Source organism: Cajanus cajan, chromosome 7, assembly GCF_000230855.2.
Source record: "Cajanus cajan strain Asha chromosome 7, NIPB_CcT2T_4, whole genome shotgun sequence".
Lineage (NCBI taxonomy): Eukaryota > Viridiplantae > Streptophyta > Magnoliopsida > Fabales > Fabaceae > Cajanus > Cajanus cajan.
Genome location: NC_138523.1, coordinates 59490505 through 59508932, shown reverse-complemented (window position 1 = coordinate 59508932; position 18428 = coordinate 59490505). Strand labels below are relative to the sequence as shown.

Below are 18428 nucleotides of genomic sequence, written 5' to 3'. Positions count from 1 at the left end.
ATTGTTAAAAATTTATAAGGTAAAACAATAGAAAATAAGAATAGCTAATAACGCGATTAAAATTAAGCTTAAATTACATACCCCAAGTTTAATAAAATTATATTTAATATTTTTTATGTTAAAATAACTTTTCTTATTCCATGTAATAACATAAGAAATGAGGAAAAATCCTGTTAATGAAAAGCGTACATATAGTTTCATATTTTTATATAAGTAGAGAGAAGTTTTATACATTTTGATAAGAGATTAAATTACATAAGAAATATGATGAGTTAATGTAGTGATTAAGAATGCATTCACAGAGTGTAGAAAGATAATTTATTTAATTAGGGTTCAATATTTAATTCTTGTTATCTGCGAAATTTTTTTTAGACAAACCACAAATACAATATAGATTAATCATTAATTGAGTGAATCGAAAAAAAAATATAATTATTTAAAAGATGTTAATTTAATTTATTCTAAAAAAATTTAGATTACTTTATAAAATTTCTTAAGTTTATAGTAAGTTAAGAAAGTTGATTTTGTTTAGATAACAAAATTAAATCATTTTTAGAATAAAAAATATAGATAAATTTTGTTATAGTTACACAAAAAATTATTGTTAATGATTTTTTTTTCACCTTTTCCTCATAATCAATTATAGTTACCATTCAAAATTTATTTTGAAAACAAACAAAAATAACAAAATTTCATCGGTATTATTGAATTGACCAGAATGATTGGTCTGACATTATCTAATTAATATTTTAACTGAATTATTCAAAGATGAAACAGTGCAAAGTATGCAAAATCATATGAATCGGTTAGAATTGACAATGCACGATTCTAGTTAATATTTTAGTTGTTCTTTTCTTTCTGTTTTCCTTTAAAGGTAGATTCAAATCGAGAATCAACACTTAAACACATGTTTTAAGTCATGTCATATCATATCATACTAGTATAATAATTAATACGATTGATACATAAAAGAAAAACTCAAAATGTTTTAGCTGCACTTTTCAGGATCCGGAATTAAAAAGTTTCAGTAAAAGAATCGTGATTAATTGAGCAAGTAAAAGTTAGAGGTGAAGAATAATTGTAAGATGTGATTGAATGAGGTGAAAAAGAAATAGATATATTAAATTTGGAAAAGTGAAAAAGTGATTGAAACTAGTCTTGTCCGTTGTGAAGACGAAAGAAAGCAAGAAAAGTGTGGAGAAAGATGGTGAAACAGTGACAGAAGGAGTTTGGTTTAAGATGAGAAGGGGTTGACATGGGTTGGAGATAAGCCAAAGCAGCTTGTTTTAGGAGAGGATTCTTCAGAATGTGGATCTCATCATTCCTTCTCTTTCCTCCCATTATGTCTCTCAGACTGGTGTATGTGTATGTGTATGATACCTTCTCACTTTCCATCTCCAATTCTCTTTCTCTGCTGCTAATTAACATTTACAAAACAACCTCTATTCACTATTTATTCAATCAAAACTTCCTCCTCTCAATCTCTATATCTCTATTCTGTTACTTCAATCCACACAACTTAACCACCTTATAAGATTTCCAGATTCTGCTCGTTAAAGATCGATCATGCATGCATGCACTTCAAAGAATGTTAATAAACATCGAGTATATTTTATCAGATTCTAATTATCTAAAAAAAAATATTTAACGACTTTTTATATTTTTAATAAGTAGTTTTTTCAAAATAAAGATATGTTTATTTTATTAACTATTATGATAAATAACGAGTAAAACTGAATTCAAATTTAGTAAAATTATTCGGATATATATCTTATACTAATAATATATATAATTCACTTTTTCACTGTATGTTAAACATAAATTTCTATTTTATATGAAAATATTTTTAAAATTTTCTCTTTTACGAGAATATTTTTAAAGATTTTTTAAATTCTTTATCTTATTCAATTTTTATTTATCCTATTTATCTATGAATCAAATTATAATATCTATAAAATAAAATTGACTCGAAAGATTTTAGAATTTTTTTATGTTTTTATTTAATTTATTTTTTATTTATCATATTTATCTATAAATTAGAATAGATGCCTGACAAGTTTAACTTCTCAATGATAGAAAACACTATCCGTTCTATAAATATTTTCAATATTTATCATATTTAACTTCTTAACGATGAGAAAGCACTATCCGTTCTTATGACTTATCTACTATTAGGTAGGAGGAGATGTTATACTTTTCAGAAAAGAAAAAAAAACCTGTTATTTTTAATTTCTTAGTTAACATTTTTCTAATTTATATACGTTGTCATCAATATAATTATTTTTATGGACATTGAACCATAATTTACTTTATTACCACATTATATTTATTTAATTAAAGTTTAAATGATCATTTGATTTCTATAATTTTAAAAACTTTATTTTTTAGTTTTTGTAGCTAAAATATTTTATTTTAATTCTAGATATATCATTTGTGTTTTATTTTATGTTTTAATTGCTATAAAAAATAAAAATAAAGTTTATAAAATTATAAGAATTAAAAAATACAAATAATATATAAAAAGAATTAAAATAAATTATTTTTAACTGTAAAGATTAAAAAATAAAATTTATGAAACTATAAAAACTAAATTAATGTTTAAACCATTAATTAATAAAATGAAATGACAATAATACTAGTTTTTATTGAATGTATGTGCATGACGCAGGTGAAATAGAATGCGTGATGCTGGACCCACCAGCCCAATAGCCTTGTTCATTAGAAGGATCACGATATATACACCCCCTTTTTTTTTATTTTTTTTTATAAGTACACTCTTTTTTTAAAAAATAATTAATTAAAATTTTAAAATATTTTTAATTTTTATATTTTTTTTTAATTTTTTAATTTTACACTCCTAACATTTAATTTAACACTTTTTTACATATCTCTTTCTCTTATTTTCATATGCACCCTCTTAATTTTTTTTTACCCCCACTTATTTTGATAGGTAATTTTAATTATTTTAGTTTTACATTATTCTTTTCTCCATTTCTCTTTTCAGTTTTCTTATTGATTTCACTATCCGCATAGTACTCTAAAATAGTGAAAATGTCTTTTTCATAACACTAAACTTAATATTAAGGTTTTTGGAGGGATGAAAGGAAAGGAAGTGTTGGAAGAAAAAATGTGGATCTAGTTTGATAAAAACTGTCGAAAAAGACATGTACCTACAATGTTGTCGCCTACTAATTCTATAATTTGGATACATATGAAAAAGTGAAAGATGTAAGAAAATAAGAGAGTAATATAAAAATCGAAAGAACTAAAACTACCCACTGAAATATGTGAAGAATTAGAGGAAGACAAGATGATACATGTGAAAATTAGAAAAGAGAACAAAGGAAGTGTGTGAAAAGAAAAAATAATAAATTGAATATTAGAGATGTAAAATTAAATATTTAAAAAAAAATTATGAATATTTTAAAAAAATTTAAAAAATAAAGGATGTATACTTATTAAAAAAAACAAAAGAGGTATATATATCATTAGCCTCATTAGAATTCTTAACTAAATGGAAATTCGGCCTAGTTTTTCACATTAGCCCGGTTAACCTGGCCCATTTAGCAGCCCTAACAGCAAGTTGATTAAAGAGTGAGACAACTTGATTCGGCTTTTCCTTTTTTCAGTCAAAAATTACATAATCTCAATCAATTCACTGATGTGAATAATTTAACAGGAAGGGGATGGAGTTAGGGATGACAACGAGACAAGTCGGGTACGGGTTTCATGATATTTGTTCTCGTTTCCGTTCTTGTACCTATTGGATATATGATTTTCATCTTCATTCTTGTCCCTGTCGAGTATCGGGTATACCTGTACCCGTATCTGTACCCGTCAATTTTTTTTATTTTTTATTTTTTATTTTTTATAAAAAATTATGATATTTTTAAATTATTTTTTATTATATTATAATTATAATTAAGTTATTTCTCTATTTCATATTATAATAAATAATCACATATTAAAAAAATATTAAAATTTTTTAATATAATTAAATTGAAGGTGAGTATTAAATTAAAAATGAGAACGGGGATGGGTACAGGTACGGGTACGGGACAGGTAAGTACATATTTGTACCTGTACCGTACCCGATTTAAAGTATCGGGTTTTACCCGTACCCATACCCGTACCCAGTCAAACCGGATATTTTCCATCAAAGTCGAGACGGGTTCATGTATTACTTGCGAGTATGAGTATATTTATCATCCCTAGATGAAATAGAGTGAATTTAGAAAAATATATATTTATATTTGATGAGAGAAATCTAGGAAGGATTATGAGAAATTAGAAGTGAATCATATATTATTTTTTAATATCTTTTTCTTTGAGAAAATTCTTGTAAAATTTAAAAAATATATAAAATTATAATATGTAAAAAATAATAATAAATAAAGTGTAAAATAATAATTATAAATATCAATTTTATTCTATTTCTTACTTAATTCCAATTAATTAAATAATTACAAATATCATTATATTTTTTATTTATTTTCTATCATATCAATTCTTACTTATTTATTTTCTCTCATTTCCTTGGATTTCTCCCCTCCTCAAATAAAGCATAAATGAATTGGCTCATGAATTTACTCTTCTGATTTAAAAAAATGTATACAAATTCAATATTTTTAAAATTAAAATAAATACTAATTCGTAATAAACTCCAAGAATAAAAGCGAGAGTGAAAAAATATTTTTATAAGTCAAAAATTAAATTGAATTAAGTTGAGGAAGTGGACAGAAAAGGTGTTGTGATGTTCAGTGCAAAGTAAAACGTGTTTGGCTTACTGACACGCACTCTACTTTACATTTTGACACGTATTACATTCCCATCTACAACTGCTTCTTATTCACCATTTTTTCTCTAACTTAACACTATTCCCTTTGTGTTGTGTCTGTTATTAATTCTCCACACAGGTACAATCTATTCATTTTTATTTTTATTTTTATCTTTGTTCTTCTATACAAATTTCAAATTTTATGTTCTGCCTCCTGATAATCCTCATATGTTTCACTCAATTCTATGAGCCATTTCGTTGATAACAAGCATACATAGTAATCATTATTAGAAATAATAATAACTATATATCTGGGTATGAATTATGTGCTACCTTTATTTTCGGTTCCCAAGATTGAGCATTGCATAAGGGACAAGAATATAGAACTTGAATCATCGGTAAGACTTTCTAAATAATATTTCAGGAGGCAAAGAGTTTGGGCATTAGCATTAGCTCATCTACCAGCAGAACTTAATTTGAGATCTTCTTTTACCTTTTGAGAACCCATCACTTTTACATCTTAAAAACTCTTCTTATATTTTATTCTAATTTATGATTTTTTTTTCTTAATGTTTTTAAGAGTTTAATTCTCAAAAAATTTTCTATGAAAATAATTTATTTTAGTCTGGATGACAATTCAGGCTTATTAATGAAAGAACTCAGCAAGAATGTGCATGTTGTTAGTAGAGATGATAATTCAGACTAAAATAAATAATCATAGTTCATTCAATTCATTTCATTTTTGAACCGGCAAAACAATATTTTTCTTTGTTCTTATTTTATGTTCATCAATAATTTACACAATTATAAATAATTATTCAAAAATATAAATATTAAGGTACAGTAGATTAAGTTTAAGAAAAATTTAACCTTTATTCACGAACTATCTTTATTATATGAATTTTTAAAATGATCTAATTCTAACTTGATAACATTTAAAAAGTTATTATAAAATATTATCGTTTTATAATTCCTTTTTTAAGGATGATATTCCTTCTAAAGGGTTACTTTCCCCAGCTTTTTTCTCTTGAGGAAATTATTGGAATCCAGGTAGTCTCTATGGATAAGGAAACTTTTTCTAATCCCAGCTCTATTACCCTTATAAATGTTACTAATATTATTTTAAGAGTTAATCACTTATACACTGTCAGTATAAATTTTTTTATACTGATAACTAATTAGATCTTTTAATTGTGACATGTCACTGTTAAAAATAAATGTATTTATACTGACATAATTAAAAGATCTAATTAGTTGTCAGTATAAAAAATTTTCACTGACACTATACAGGTGATTAACTCTTGTTTTAATCCCAAGAGCGAGCATCCCTGATTTTTGTCCGATAAGTCTCTGTAATGTCATTCACAAAGTGCTAACTAAAGTAATGACGTCTAGACTCAAGAAGTTTATGGATCCTAACCAAACCAACTTTATCCATGGGAGGTAGAGTCGAGACAACATTATCATAATGTAGGAAGCTTGTCATTTGATGTGTTGTTCTAAGAGGAAAGTGGGGTATTTAGCTGTCAAGGTTGATATTGAGAAAGCCTACGACAATATAAAATGGTCCTTTGTGGTTGATATTTTTCGGGATTTGGGATTCGATTAACATTTTATTAATCTTATCCTTCATTATTTATCATTGGTCTCTTTTCGGGTTTGTGTGAATGGTGAAAAAACCGAGTTCTTTAGGCTTGAGCGAGGTCTTCACCAAGGAGACTTGATATCTCCTTATACATTTGTGCTATACATAGAGAGTATAACACATTTCATTCAGTGGAAGGTGAATTGTGGTTCTTAGACACCCCTTCGTTTGGCTACAGGTGGCATGTGTGTATCAACCCTTTTTTCGCATATGAGCTTCTACTTGGGAAGGCTTATAGTTCTAGCCATCAAATGAGACTGGTCACTAATTGTCTGGATCTTTTCACCAAAGCAACAAGGATGAAGGTTAGTGGCTTTAAAACTAGAGTGTTCTTCTTTAAAGGGATGAATCATAATAGAAGAATGAAGTTAGTTGGTGTGGTTTGGTTTTAGAATCACTGTTGATGCATGGTAGGAAAACTAAAGGTGTTTTCCATCATATTGCTCTTAGAGATTGTCAACGGCTTTCTTCTTAGTAAGTGTCTAATCTTTCGTTTGCAGGGAGAAGCACTCTTACTCTAAGTGTTATTCAAGAAATGCCAACCTACACTATGCAATCTTCCCTTGTCCCGAAAGGTGTTTGTGATAAGCTTGAAAGTATCTAAATGAATTCATTTGGAATGACAACTCCAATGGCCGAGGACGGTATACTAGGATTCAGATTTTTTAACTTTGAAACATGAAAGTTACAGTAACTTAATACATTTAAACCGTTAGATTTATAAAAATAAATTAAATTATGACACGTGTACAATATATATTTTGACTTAAATGTACACGTGTCACAATCTGATCTATTATTACAAATTCAACGGTTTAAATGTATTAAGTTACCATAGTTTTCCCTCCATAAAGTCAAAAGATCCATTTCCAGCATACTATCCCTTGAACACTATGTGTCAACCAAAGTCTCATGGTTGATTAGGATTCCTAAAACTCAATATGTTTAACAATTAATATTAGTGTTAATTATAAATAATCATTAAGTAATTTTTTTCTAAAACCAAATGATTAATTATAATTAACAAAAACAAAATATTGTCTTTAATGTCCAACACAATCATAATTGTTATTTTAATATTTTAGCATGTTTATTATATACAATTAAAATTTATATTAAATTATATATATATATATATATATATATATATTATGTTTGAATTTTTAAATTATATTTAAAATTAGTATACATAATATTTTTAACATATAATTTATATTTTAGATTTATGATAGATAATTTCTATTGTAACAAAATTTATGTATTTATTTATTGATAATTTTTAAAATTATTAATATTTAATATATAATTAATTATGAAAAACAAAAACTGAATTAGATAATAAAATTCTTACAAACTCTCTCGTTAAAAAAAGTAAAAATATTTTTGTGTAAGACATACTTATATTTAATATATAAAATTTGATTAATTTATATTGTTTAATTTTATTTGTCCATATATATATGTAAAGTTTTATTTTTTAAAAAATATTATATCAGTCTTAAAAAGAGTTATTGATAGATTTGCAAAAATATTTTTTATGCTCCTTTTATCTTTTCTCTTGAATCATATTTCTTTTAGTTATCTTAAATTCTAATTTTATTTATACAAAATTTAATGTTAATTACTACAAAGACATTATAAATTATACAAGTATTTTTTAGTGCAGATTGTACAACAGTACAAGCATTAAATATCTTTGTTTACATTTTAATTTATTTATTCATTAATGAAGAATACAATATGCTAAAAGATAAATTTTTAAAATATTAATATTAAAACAAATAATGTTAGTTTAGAATACTTGAGAATATAATTTACAGATGCATTATAAGTTTTTAATTTAAAATTATATATATTAATTTAATTTTCTCCCAATACCCTAATTAAAAGAAATTATATTCAAAACTAATACATTACATAAGTAATAAAATAATATGTATTCTATAATTTAAATAATTTACTTTTTTAATCAGCGGATCACGCGGTTTCATATCTAGCTGAATCTCAAATCTGATCGTAATTTTGCAAAACCTAATTTACTAATTTGAAAAGAATAGTAATTCCATGATAGTGGTCTTTTGAATATATTTTAATTCTCCCTCGTGCGTGCCAAACGTTGTGAGGAGACGAGCATATATGTTGATTTATACTTTTCATTTATTATTGATTTCTGAGAAGTCATAATCCTTTTTCCAAAAAAAATAAAAATCACAGTCCGTAGAAGTTTAAATATGTTTTTATTTTTACAATATATTATTTTGTTTTAATTCTTGTAAAATTATTCTTTAAAATAATATTTGTAAGAAAAATATTTTAATTTTTATTATTTTATTTTTTACTTTGATCTCTATAATATCTTATTCCTTTTGACTCTTTGAATTAAAAATTGTAAAGACTACTAAATAATTTACATGTTACAAAGATGAAAATAATATACATATTATTATAAAGTCTAGAACAAAAATAATATTAAAAAAAAAGTTACAAAAATCATTTAAAATAATAATATTTTTATAAGAACTAAAAATAAAAATAATTTAAACTGGTGACAGATGTCCATAGTTGACGAAGTTGAAATGCAGAAGTACCGAGACTTATACATCAGCAAATGTGAGGTGAAAGTGAAATGGAGTGCAGTGATGCTGAATATGTGGCACTGGGAGGAGAAGGTTCTTCTCCAAAGCTAGAGAAGACTAGGAAGGTTTCAATTATCCCTTTGATCTTTTTGATCTTCTATGAGGTCTCAGGAGGACCTTTTGGCGTGGAAGACACTGTCAGAGCAGCTGGTCCATTCTTGGCTCTCATTGGTTTCTTGGTTTTCCCATTCATATGGAGTGTTCCAGAGGCACTCATAACTGCAGAAATGGCCACCATGTTCCCAGAGAATGGTGGCTATGTGGTTTGGGTTTCATCTGCATTGGGTCCTTACTGGGGTTTCCAACTTGGTTGGATGAAATGGCTTAGTGGGGTTATTGACAATGCTTTGTATCCAGTGTTGTTCTTGGATTACCTTAAGTCAGCCATTCCAGCTTTAGGAGGTGGTTTTCCAAGGATAATAGCAGTGCTAGTTTTAGTTTTGGTACTCACTTACATGAACTACAGGGGCTTGACCATAGTGGGTTGGGCTGCAATATTGTTGGGAATCTTTACATTGCTACCTTTCATGGTTATGGGAATTATAGCAATTCCTAGAATAAAACCAACCAGGTGGCTCATGGTGGACTTGAAGAATGTGAAGTGGGGTTTATACTTGAACACACTCTTCTGGAATTTGAACTATTGGGACTCAATTAGTACCCTTGCTGGAGAGGTGGATAATTGTTGATTGATGACTATTGGAAATTAAAAAAAAAAAATTTAAATTATATGTTATGCTATTTTTTAGGAAAATAAAAGTCATGTTGACTAGTAGGATTTATTTGCTATTTTCTAGGCACTAAGAGCACTAGTTTGTTAGTGGTTATAGTGGCCTACATTTACGTACATTTCTGTTCACTTATGTGCTTTATAAAAGCAATTGCACTCCTCAATAAAAAATATGTAGTTTCATATTCCTCTGTTCCACACTCAATTTTCTCCGTTCCACTCTCTCAACCTTTCCTTCAATAAAATAACCAACAAATTGGTATCTAGAGCTACATCTTACGGGACCTGAAATGGATGCCGAAACAAGTTTTTCTCAAGTTGCTCCTCCTATCTTTGATGGAGATAACTATGACCTCTGGGCCATAAAAATGCAGAACTTCCTAGAGGCTTTGGATCTTTGGGAAGCAGTGGAGGAGGATTACGAAATTGCTCCGCTGCCCGACAACCCCACTATAACCCAGATGAAAACCCACAAGGAAAAAAAAACCAGGAAAGCAAAGGCAAAGGCATGTTTATTTTCTGGTGTTTCAAAAATAATTTTCACCAGGATCATGTCTCACAACACAGCAAAAGCAATTTGGGATTACTTGAAGGAAGAATATGCAGGAGATGAGAGGATTAGAAGCATGCAAGTATTGAATTTAATGAGAGAATTTGAGCTGCAGCGAATGAAAGAATCAGACACCATAAAAGAGTACTCAAATACGTTGCTTGGCATTGCCAACAAAGTACGATTTCTGGGCACAGCTTTTTCTGATTCAAGAATTGTTGAAAAAATTCTTGTATCAGTACCAGAGAGATATGAAGCTTCTATAGCTACCTTGAGAACACAAAGGATCTATCTAAGATCACTTTGGCAGAGGTGATGCATGCCTTACAGGCCCAAGAGCAAAGAAGACTTATGAGGCAAGAAGGATCTGTGGAGGGTGCTTTTCAAGTCAAATTCCAGAGCAATGGCAACAAACAGAAGAAGAAGCAGAACAATGATACCAGACCTGGAAGATTAAACAAGATCAACAGCACGAGTAGTAATACTCAGGTTTTTCCACCTTGTCCTCATTGTAAGAAAACCAATCATCCACAAAAAAGGTGTTGGTGGAGACCAGATGTAAAGTGTCATAAGTGTGGGCAGCTGGGACACATGGAAAAGATTTGCAAATCTCATCAACAACAAGGAGAAGTTAAGGTTGCTGAGGATCAATCACAAGAGGAACAATTGTTTGCTGTTACATGCTTTGCTGCCAATAGCTCCACCGAAAGTTGGCTCATAGATAGTGGTTGCACAAATCATATGAGTTATGATCGAGAGCTCTTTAAAGAACTTGACAAAACTGCACTTTCTAAAGTCAGAGTGGGTAATGGAGCATATATTGCAGTAAAAGGCAAAGGAACAGTGGCAATTGAAGGTCAAACAGGTTTGAAACTAATTTCAGATGTCTTATATGTTCCAGAAATTAACCAAAACCTGTTGAGTGTTCCTCAATTGCTTGAAAAAGGTTATAAGGTGTTGTTTGAAGATAAAAATTGCATAATCAAAGATTCAGCAGGCAAGGAAGTATTTAAAGTCGGAATGAAAGGAAAAAGCTTTGCTTTGGACTTCATGAGTGAAGAACATGCTGCAGTGCACAAAGAGGTCAGCAATACAATACTTTGGCATAAAAGATTGGGCCATTTTCACCACAGTGCTCTAATATTCATGAAGAAGAATAACATGGTCAGAGGCTTATCTGATATTGAAGAAGAATCTCCTAGATGCATTGCCTGTCAGTATGGAAAGCAAACAAGACTCCCATTTCCACAAAACAAGACTTGGAGGGCTATACAAAATCTACAATTGATACATACAGATGTTGGAGGTCCTATGAGCACACCATCATTGAATGGCAGTAGGTATTATATTATTTTCATTGATGACATGACAAGAATGTGTTGGATATATTTTATGAAGTTTAAATATGAAGTTGCTGACATTTTTTGGAAGTTTAAAACTTTGGTGGAAAATCAAAGCAAGTGCAAAATGCAGATGATCAGATCCGACAATGGAACTGAATATACTTCCAAAAAATTTAACAAGTTTTGTGAAGATACAGGTGTAGAACACCAACTTACAACCCCTTATTCACCTCAGCAAAATGGCACCGCAGAAAGGAAAAATCGGACTATTATGGAGATGGCTAGGTGCTTACTTCATGACAAAGATTTGCCTAAAAAATTCTGGGCAGAGGCTGTAAATACTGCAGTGTTTTTACTCAATAGACTGCCAACAAAAGCTTTACAACAGAAAACACCTTTTGAAGCATGGTACGGTTACAAACCTGAGCTCTTTAATTTAAAGATATTTGGTTGCTTGTGTTTCTCTTATATTCCTCATATTAAGAGAGACAAATTGGACAAGAAAGCAGAACCTGGAATTTTTATAAGCTATAGCTTGATTTCAAAGGCCTACAGGATCTATCTTCCACACAAAAACAAAGTCATTGTTAGCAGGGATGTGAAATTCTTGGAGTTTGACTGTTGGAGCTGGAAAGACAACAAATTCCTTGAACAAATTGATTGTTTGGACTGGAAAGGCAACAATGAGCTTGGATTGCAGGAGGAGAATGAAGATGTGGATGATGAACCTGTCAGAGGAACAAGATTGCTTTCTGACATCTATCAAAGGTGTAATGTTGCTGTCATGGAACCTGGTGGATATGAAGAGGCTGCAACTGACAAAAAGTGGATAAATGCTATGGAAGAGGAGCTCAAAATGATTGAAAAAAATCAGACATGGCAGTTGGTGGATAGACCTAGTCATAAGAAGGCCATTGGAGTAAAGTGGGTTTATAGAACCAAGTTCAATCCTGATGGTTCTGTGAACAAGTACAAGGCAAGACTTGTTGTCAAGGGATATGCTCAGATGTTTGGGGTGGATTTCTCTGAAACATTTGCCCCAGTTGCCAGGCTAGACACAATAAGGTTGCTGCTAGCACTAGCTGCACAAAAGGGCTGGCTTATACATCAATTGGATGTAAAATCAGCATTTTTGAATGGATATTTGGAGGAAGAAATTTTTGTGGAACAGCCAGAAGGTTTTGCTCTTCAAGGACAAGAAGACAACGTTTATCTACTGAAAAAGGCATTATATGGTCTGAAACAAGCACCAAGGTCTTGGTATAGCAGAATTGATGCACATTTAATGAGCTTAGGCTTTGTGAAAAGTCTGAGTGAGTACACCTTATATATTAAAAAGGTGAATGAAGATATACTTATGATATCTCAGTATGTTGATGACTTATTTGTTACAGGAAATTGTAAGGAGATGATTGACAAGTTTAAAGAAGAAATGGAAAATGTCTTCGAAATGACAGACCTTGGAAAGATGACATTTTTTCTTGGTATGCAAGTGCAACAAAAGAAAAATGAAATATTTGTGTGCCAAGAAAAGTATGCAAAGGAAGTGCTTATGAAGTTCAACATGGGAGAGTGTAAGTCAGCTGCAACTCCAATGAACCAAAAAGAAAAGTTCTACAGAGAAGATGGCGCTGAAAAGGTTGATGAAAAGCTGTTTAGATCCTTAATTGGATGCTTAATGTATTTAACTGCCACCAGACCAGATATCATGCATTCAGTGAGTTTGTTATCAAGGTACATGCATTGTGCTAGTGAAATTCATTTTCAAGCAGCAAAAAGAATTCTTAGATATGTTAAAGGCACAATTGATTATGGTGTATGGTTCAAGAAAGTTGAAAGCTTAAGTTTTCATGGTTATTCAGATAGTGATTGGGCAGGATGTGTTGATGATATGAGAAGCACTTCTGGTTATTGTTTCTCACTTGGTTCTGGAGTTTTTTCATGGTGTTCCAAAAAGCAAGAAATTATAGCCCAATCAACAGCAGAAGCAGAGTATGTTGCTGCTGCAGCTGCTGTAAATCAAACTGTCTGGATAAGGAAGATCATGGCTGATTTACACATAGAACAAGAAGACAGCACAAAGATTTTTGTGGATAATCAAGCTGCAATTTCAATTGCCAATAATCTAGTTTTTCATGGCAAAACAAAGCATTTCAAGATAAAACTTTTCTTTTTAAGAGAAGTTCAAAGAGAAGGACAAGTGAAACTAGTTTACTGCAAATCAGAAGATCAAGTGGCTGATATCCTAACCAAGGCACTTCCAAAATTTAGATTTGAGTTCTTGAGACAAAAGCTTGGAGTTTGCAGTTCCAAAGTCAAGGAGGAGTGTTGATTGATGACTATTGGAAATTAAAAAAAAAAATTTAAATTATATGTTATGCTATTTTTTAGGAAAATAAAAGTCATGTTGACTAGTAGGATTTATTTGCTATTTTCTAGGCACTAAGAGCACTAGTTTGTTAGTGGTTATAGTGGCCTACATTTACGTACATTTCCGTTCACTTATGTGCTTTATAAAAGCAATTGCACTCCTCAATAAAAAATATGCAGTTTCATATTCCTCTGTTCCACACTCAATTTTCTCCGTTCCACTCTCTCAACCTTTCCTTCAATAAAATAACCAACAATAATCCTGGTAAAACCCTCCCAAGAGCTCTTGTTTATGCTGTTTTGTTGGTTGTTTTGGGGTACTTTTTCCCTCTTGTGGTGGGAACTGGAGCTATGCCAGTTAACATTGAGCTATGGTCTGATGGATACTTCTCAGAAGTTGCTACAGTGATTGGAGGGGTTTGGTTAAGGTGTTGGGTTCAAGCAGCATCTGCTTTGTCAAATATGGGGATGTTTGTGGCTGAGATGAGTAGTGACTCATTCCAACTCTTGGAGATGGCAGAACGAGGCATGGTTCCTGAGATCTTTGCTAAAAGGTCACGTTATGGGACCCCTCTTGTTGGCATTTTGTTTTCTGCATCTGGGGTGGTTTTGCTATCATGGTTGAGCTTCCAAGAGATTGTTGCTGCTGAGAACTTTTTGTACTGCTTTGGGATGCTTATGGAATTTGTAGCATTTGTTAAGTTAAGGAGGAAATTCCCATCTGCCTGTAGGCCTTATAAAGTGCCTGTTGGGAAAACGGGAGCAGTGTTGATTTGTGTGCTTCCAGCACTGTTGATATTTGTGGTTTTAGCTCTTGCTTCTTTCAAGGTTTTCATTATAAGCCTCTCAGCTGTGATCATAGGGCTTGTCTTGAGGCCTTGTTTGAAATGTATGGAGCAAAAAAGATGGCTAAGATTCTCTGTTAATCCTGATCTTCCAGATATTTGTGAGAATTGAATGCAACCCTTTTTTCTTTTTCGTGCCCCCTAATGCTTAATTCCTGTTTCTCTGTTCAATTGTCTCTCTGATGCTCCAATGTCTATGCCATTGAGACTAGTATTTCAATTCCTATATGATGTCATAGTAAAAAAATTATAAAGTGAACTAATCAGAAATGATAATTAATATTGCTTTTAAGATAGATAGTTATTGTAAAAGTTAAAAAAGCATACCATTAATGGGGATTTGTGATCAAGTCATTGTAACTTTTACACTATCACTCAAGGTTCAAATTCTTGCCTTCTCAGACTGAAGTCTGAACGTCTGGAAACCTAGGTGCATGGTATATATAGTAAGATAGACAGACCCCAGGGAACTACCTTTCTTCGAAGCGCGACAGGTCTACTTTTCATATTCCCGTAGATAAAGAACGAGAGTCGGCTTCCCTTACAGAATTTGTCATTGACGGTTTTTCACTATGTCGAATAATACAATTGGTGACTACAATTCCAAAGGGTAATTGATCTTCTCTCTGTCTTCTTGTGTGCTTCCTCTATTTTGTTTTCTTTCACATTGTGTTTTTACTTTTCCCGGCTAAAGGTCTGCCTGTTTTGCTAGACCTAGTCTCCGAATCATCATAATTATTATCATTTCTTTATAAATTTAGCAAGAAAGACACAAACAACTAGGATTTGTGGGCTTAGCTCTGGAAGTGGAAAGGATGGGTCCAATAGAGGATTTGTCTTTTGTCTTTTTCTTTCTAAACACAACATTGTCATGTGCTCAAGGAAAAGAAAATGACTCAAATGAAATCCATACCGGTGGCCGGTGAGGCACATGCAAGACACATAATATATCAAGAAGCAGGTTGTCTTTAGTTTAAGCCCTACTGAAAAATGCTACAACCTGTTGATGAGGACTAGGCCATCGAATATGCCGAAAATTCCATGTGGCAAAATCCAAATGGATCAGAAAACAATAAGATGAGGATACCTTCACGACACAAGAAAGTGGCAGTTCTAATGATTTGACAACAGATCGGACATTCCAACGATTCTTGTGCAAGGCATTGCCGCACCCCTCTTGGCTTTTATGTATAACCCAAACAAACATGTTAATGTAAACAACATTTCCCTATTTTCTCTAATCTCTCTATCACTCTATCCCCTTGGACGGAAAAAATATAACCATAATAACGTTGTGAAACTGAAACAACTCTACAGGAGAAGAAAAGATGATCAGCCAGAAAATATCACCATCAACAAGCAGCCCAAGGAAGAACTCAAAAACACTTCATGACCTGTTTGTGCAGGAGAATCCTCACTTCACTGTCCCATCTTCTTCCCCAACTTCAGGAAATGAAGAACTTTTCTCCACTATTTCTTATTGCACCTTTGTTTTCACCTTCACTGACCCTTCAGAATCTCCTGCACAAAGAGACTCAAAGAGGCTTCAACTCACACGGCTAGTCTCTATATTGAAGTCCGCAAAGAAGCCAGTGCATGAAAAAGTTTTGCGGCCTCTAGTGGCCATGATCTCAGCCAACCTCTTCAGGCCACTCCCTCCACCTTCCAACCCTTCTACCATCTCAGACATGCCTGAAGAAGAAGACCCCATTTCAACATTTTCACCCCTATGGTCGCATCTCCAAATAGTTTACGATATTCTTCTCAAGCTTGTTAACAGCATGGACCAAAAGATACTGAGAGAGTGCATAGATCATTCTTTCCTCCGCAATCTCGTAGCACTTTTCCAGTCTGAGGATCCAAGGGAACGTGAGAGTTTGAAAAATGTGTACCACAAGATATATTCCAAGTTCATTTCTGATCGCTGCTTCATGAGGAAATCTATGACCGAGGTGCTGTTGAACTATGTGTTTGAGACAGAGAAGCATCCGGGTATTGCGGACTTGCTTGAGATATGGGGTACCATAATCAATGGCTTTACCGTGCCACTCAAGGAAGAGCACAAGTTGTTCCTCATGAGAGTGCTCATTCCTCTACACAAGACCAAAGGGATGCAAGTGTACCATAGGCAATTGGCTTACTGCGTGTCACAGTTTGTGCAGAAGGAGCCTATGCTTGGAGGAGTTGTTGTTAGAGGGATTTTGAGGTATTGGCCTGTCACAAACTGTCAAAAAGAAATCTTGCTAATTGGGGAGTTGGAAGATCTAGTGGAGAATTTAGACCCTGACCAGTATCGTAAGTTGGCCTTGCCCTTATGTACACAGATAACCAAATGCATAAACAGTTGGAATTCCCAGGTATATCTCTTGTCGTGTTTGAAGAAAAAATAAATTTCATATTAATTTTTGAACATGTATTACATATCTTTTTCTTTCATTTATATACCTTTCAAAATATCCTTTAAAAAATAGATAGTGTTACATCTCTTACAAAAAAATTATTATTCTCTACCATATATATTAATTAGGTTTTCTTAGTTAGTATTAAACAACTTAAGACAACACTAATCATAGAAAAGAGAGAGAGAAATGTCCATAATTTACTCAACTGAAAGGTTTTTTTACTAGTTAAGCCTACAATTTACTTATAAATTTGCTTCAGGTAGCCGAGCGTGCACTCTATGTATGGAACAACGAGCAGTTCGTAAAAATGGCATTAATAGGAACGGTGGAAGTGTTTACTGTCATTGTGGAAGGCATGGAAAAGAACCTGAAGTGGCATTGGAGCAAGAGCGTCAGGCAACTAACAGAAAGTGTGAAGGTGATGCTGGAAGAAATGGATCCAGATCTGTATTCCAAGGGTCTCATGGACAAGGAAGCTAAAGAATCAATGGCACATCAAGAAGATATCAAGAGAAAAAAGTTATGGGAAAGAATAGAAATGGAAGCTGCTAAGAATCAGTTTCTTTATCCACAACGTTATATACGTGTTTCAAACTGAACATTAATGTATGCAAATTTGTGCTGGCAATAATAATTGCAAGATCATATTTGTTCAAAAGTTGTTTAGTTGTTAACAAATATCAATACAGCAAGACAGAAACTGGCAGCTATTCGTGATATTCAAATAGAAAGAATTTTATAACAAATACAAAATACCAACCAAAAAAAAAAAAATATATATATATATATATATATATATAATTATCATGTTATATTAAATTATTAATTAATTGGGTTATGTTGAATTTGAACAAGTAAATTTGTTAATTCAGTAAAGGATAAAAAGCGATCTCAGCTTGCTGCTTGACAAAACATTAACTTGGCCAATTGGTTCTGAACCTACGACGTGCTCACGTAATTAATATAATTTTTTTTTCCATATATAGAATTAACCGAATCTCAAAAAGAATTAATCGAGCCTTCGCAAAATATCAAGTCAAATTTGGATCTAAAAAACGACTTGCTCCAAATATTGGACTAAATTTGAATTGGGCTACACCCATCTCATCAACATTCAAACATCTGCTTTC

At 31.6% G+C, this 18428-nt stretch overlaps 2 protein-coding genes across 2 annotated transcripts; both read left to right on the top strand.

The window, feature by feature from the left end:
* The first annotated feature begins 8759 nt into the window (after positions 1–8759).
* Positions 8760–15008, top strand: LOC109796089 (putative polyamine transporter At1g31830). Its single transcript, XM_083060323.1, has 2 exons — positions 8760–9736; positions 14308–15008. The coding sequence occupies exons 1-2, from the start codon at positions 9049–9051 to the stop codon at positions 15006–15008; spliced, it is 1389 nt and encodes a 462-aa protein (XP_082916449.1). The 5' UTR covers positions 8760–9048.
* A 964-nt stretch (positions 15009–15972) lies between these two features.
* LOC109795885 (serine/threonine protein phosphatase 2A 57 kDa regulatory subunit B' beta isoform) lies at positions 15973–18172 on the top strand. The gene is made up of 3 exons (XM_020355444.3): positions 15973–16109; positions 16214–17253; positions 17558–18172. Exons 2-3 carry the CDS (start codon positions 16225–16227, stop codon positions 17894–17896), a joined length of 1368 nt encoding a protein of 455 aa, XP_020211033.2. The 5' UTR covers positions 15973–16109; positions 16214–16224; the 3' UTR covers positions 17897–18172.
* Positions 18173–18428: the final 256 nt, after the last annotated feature.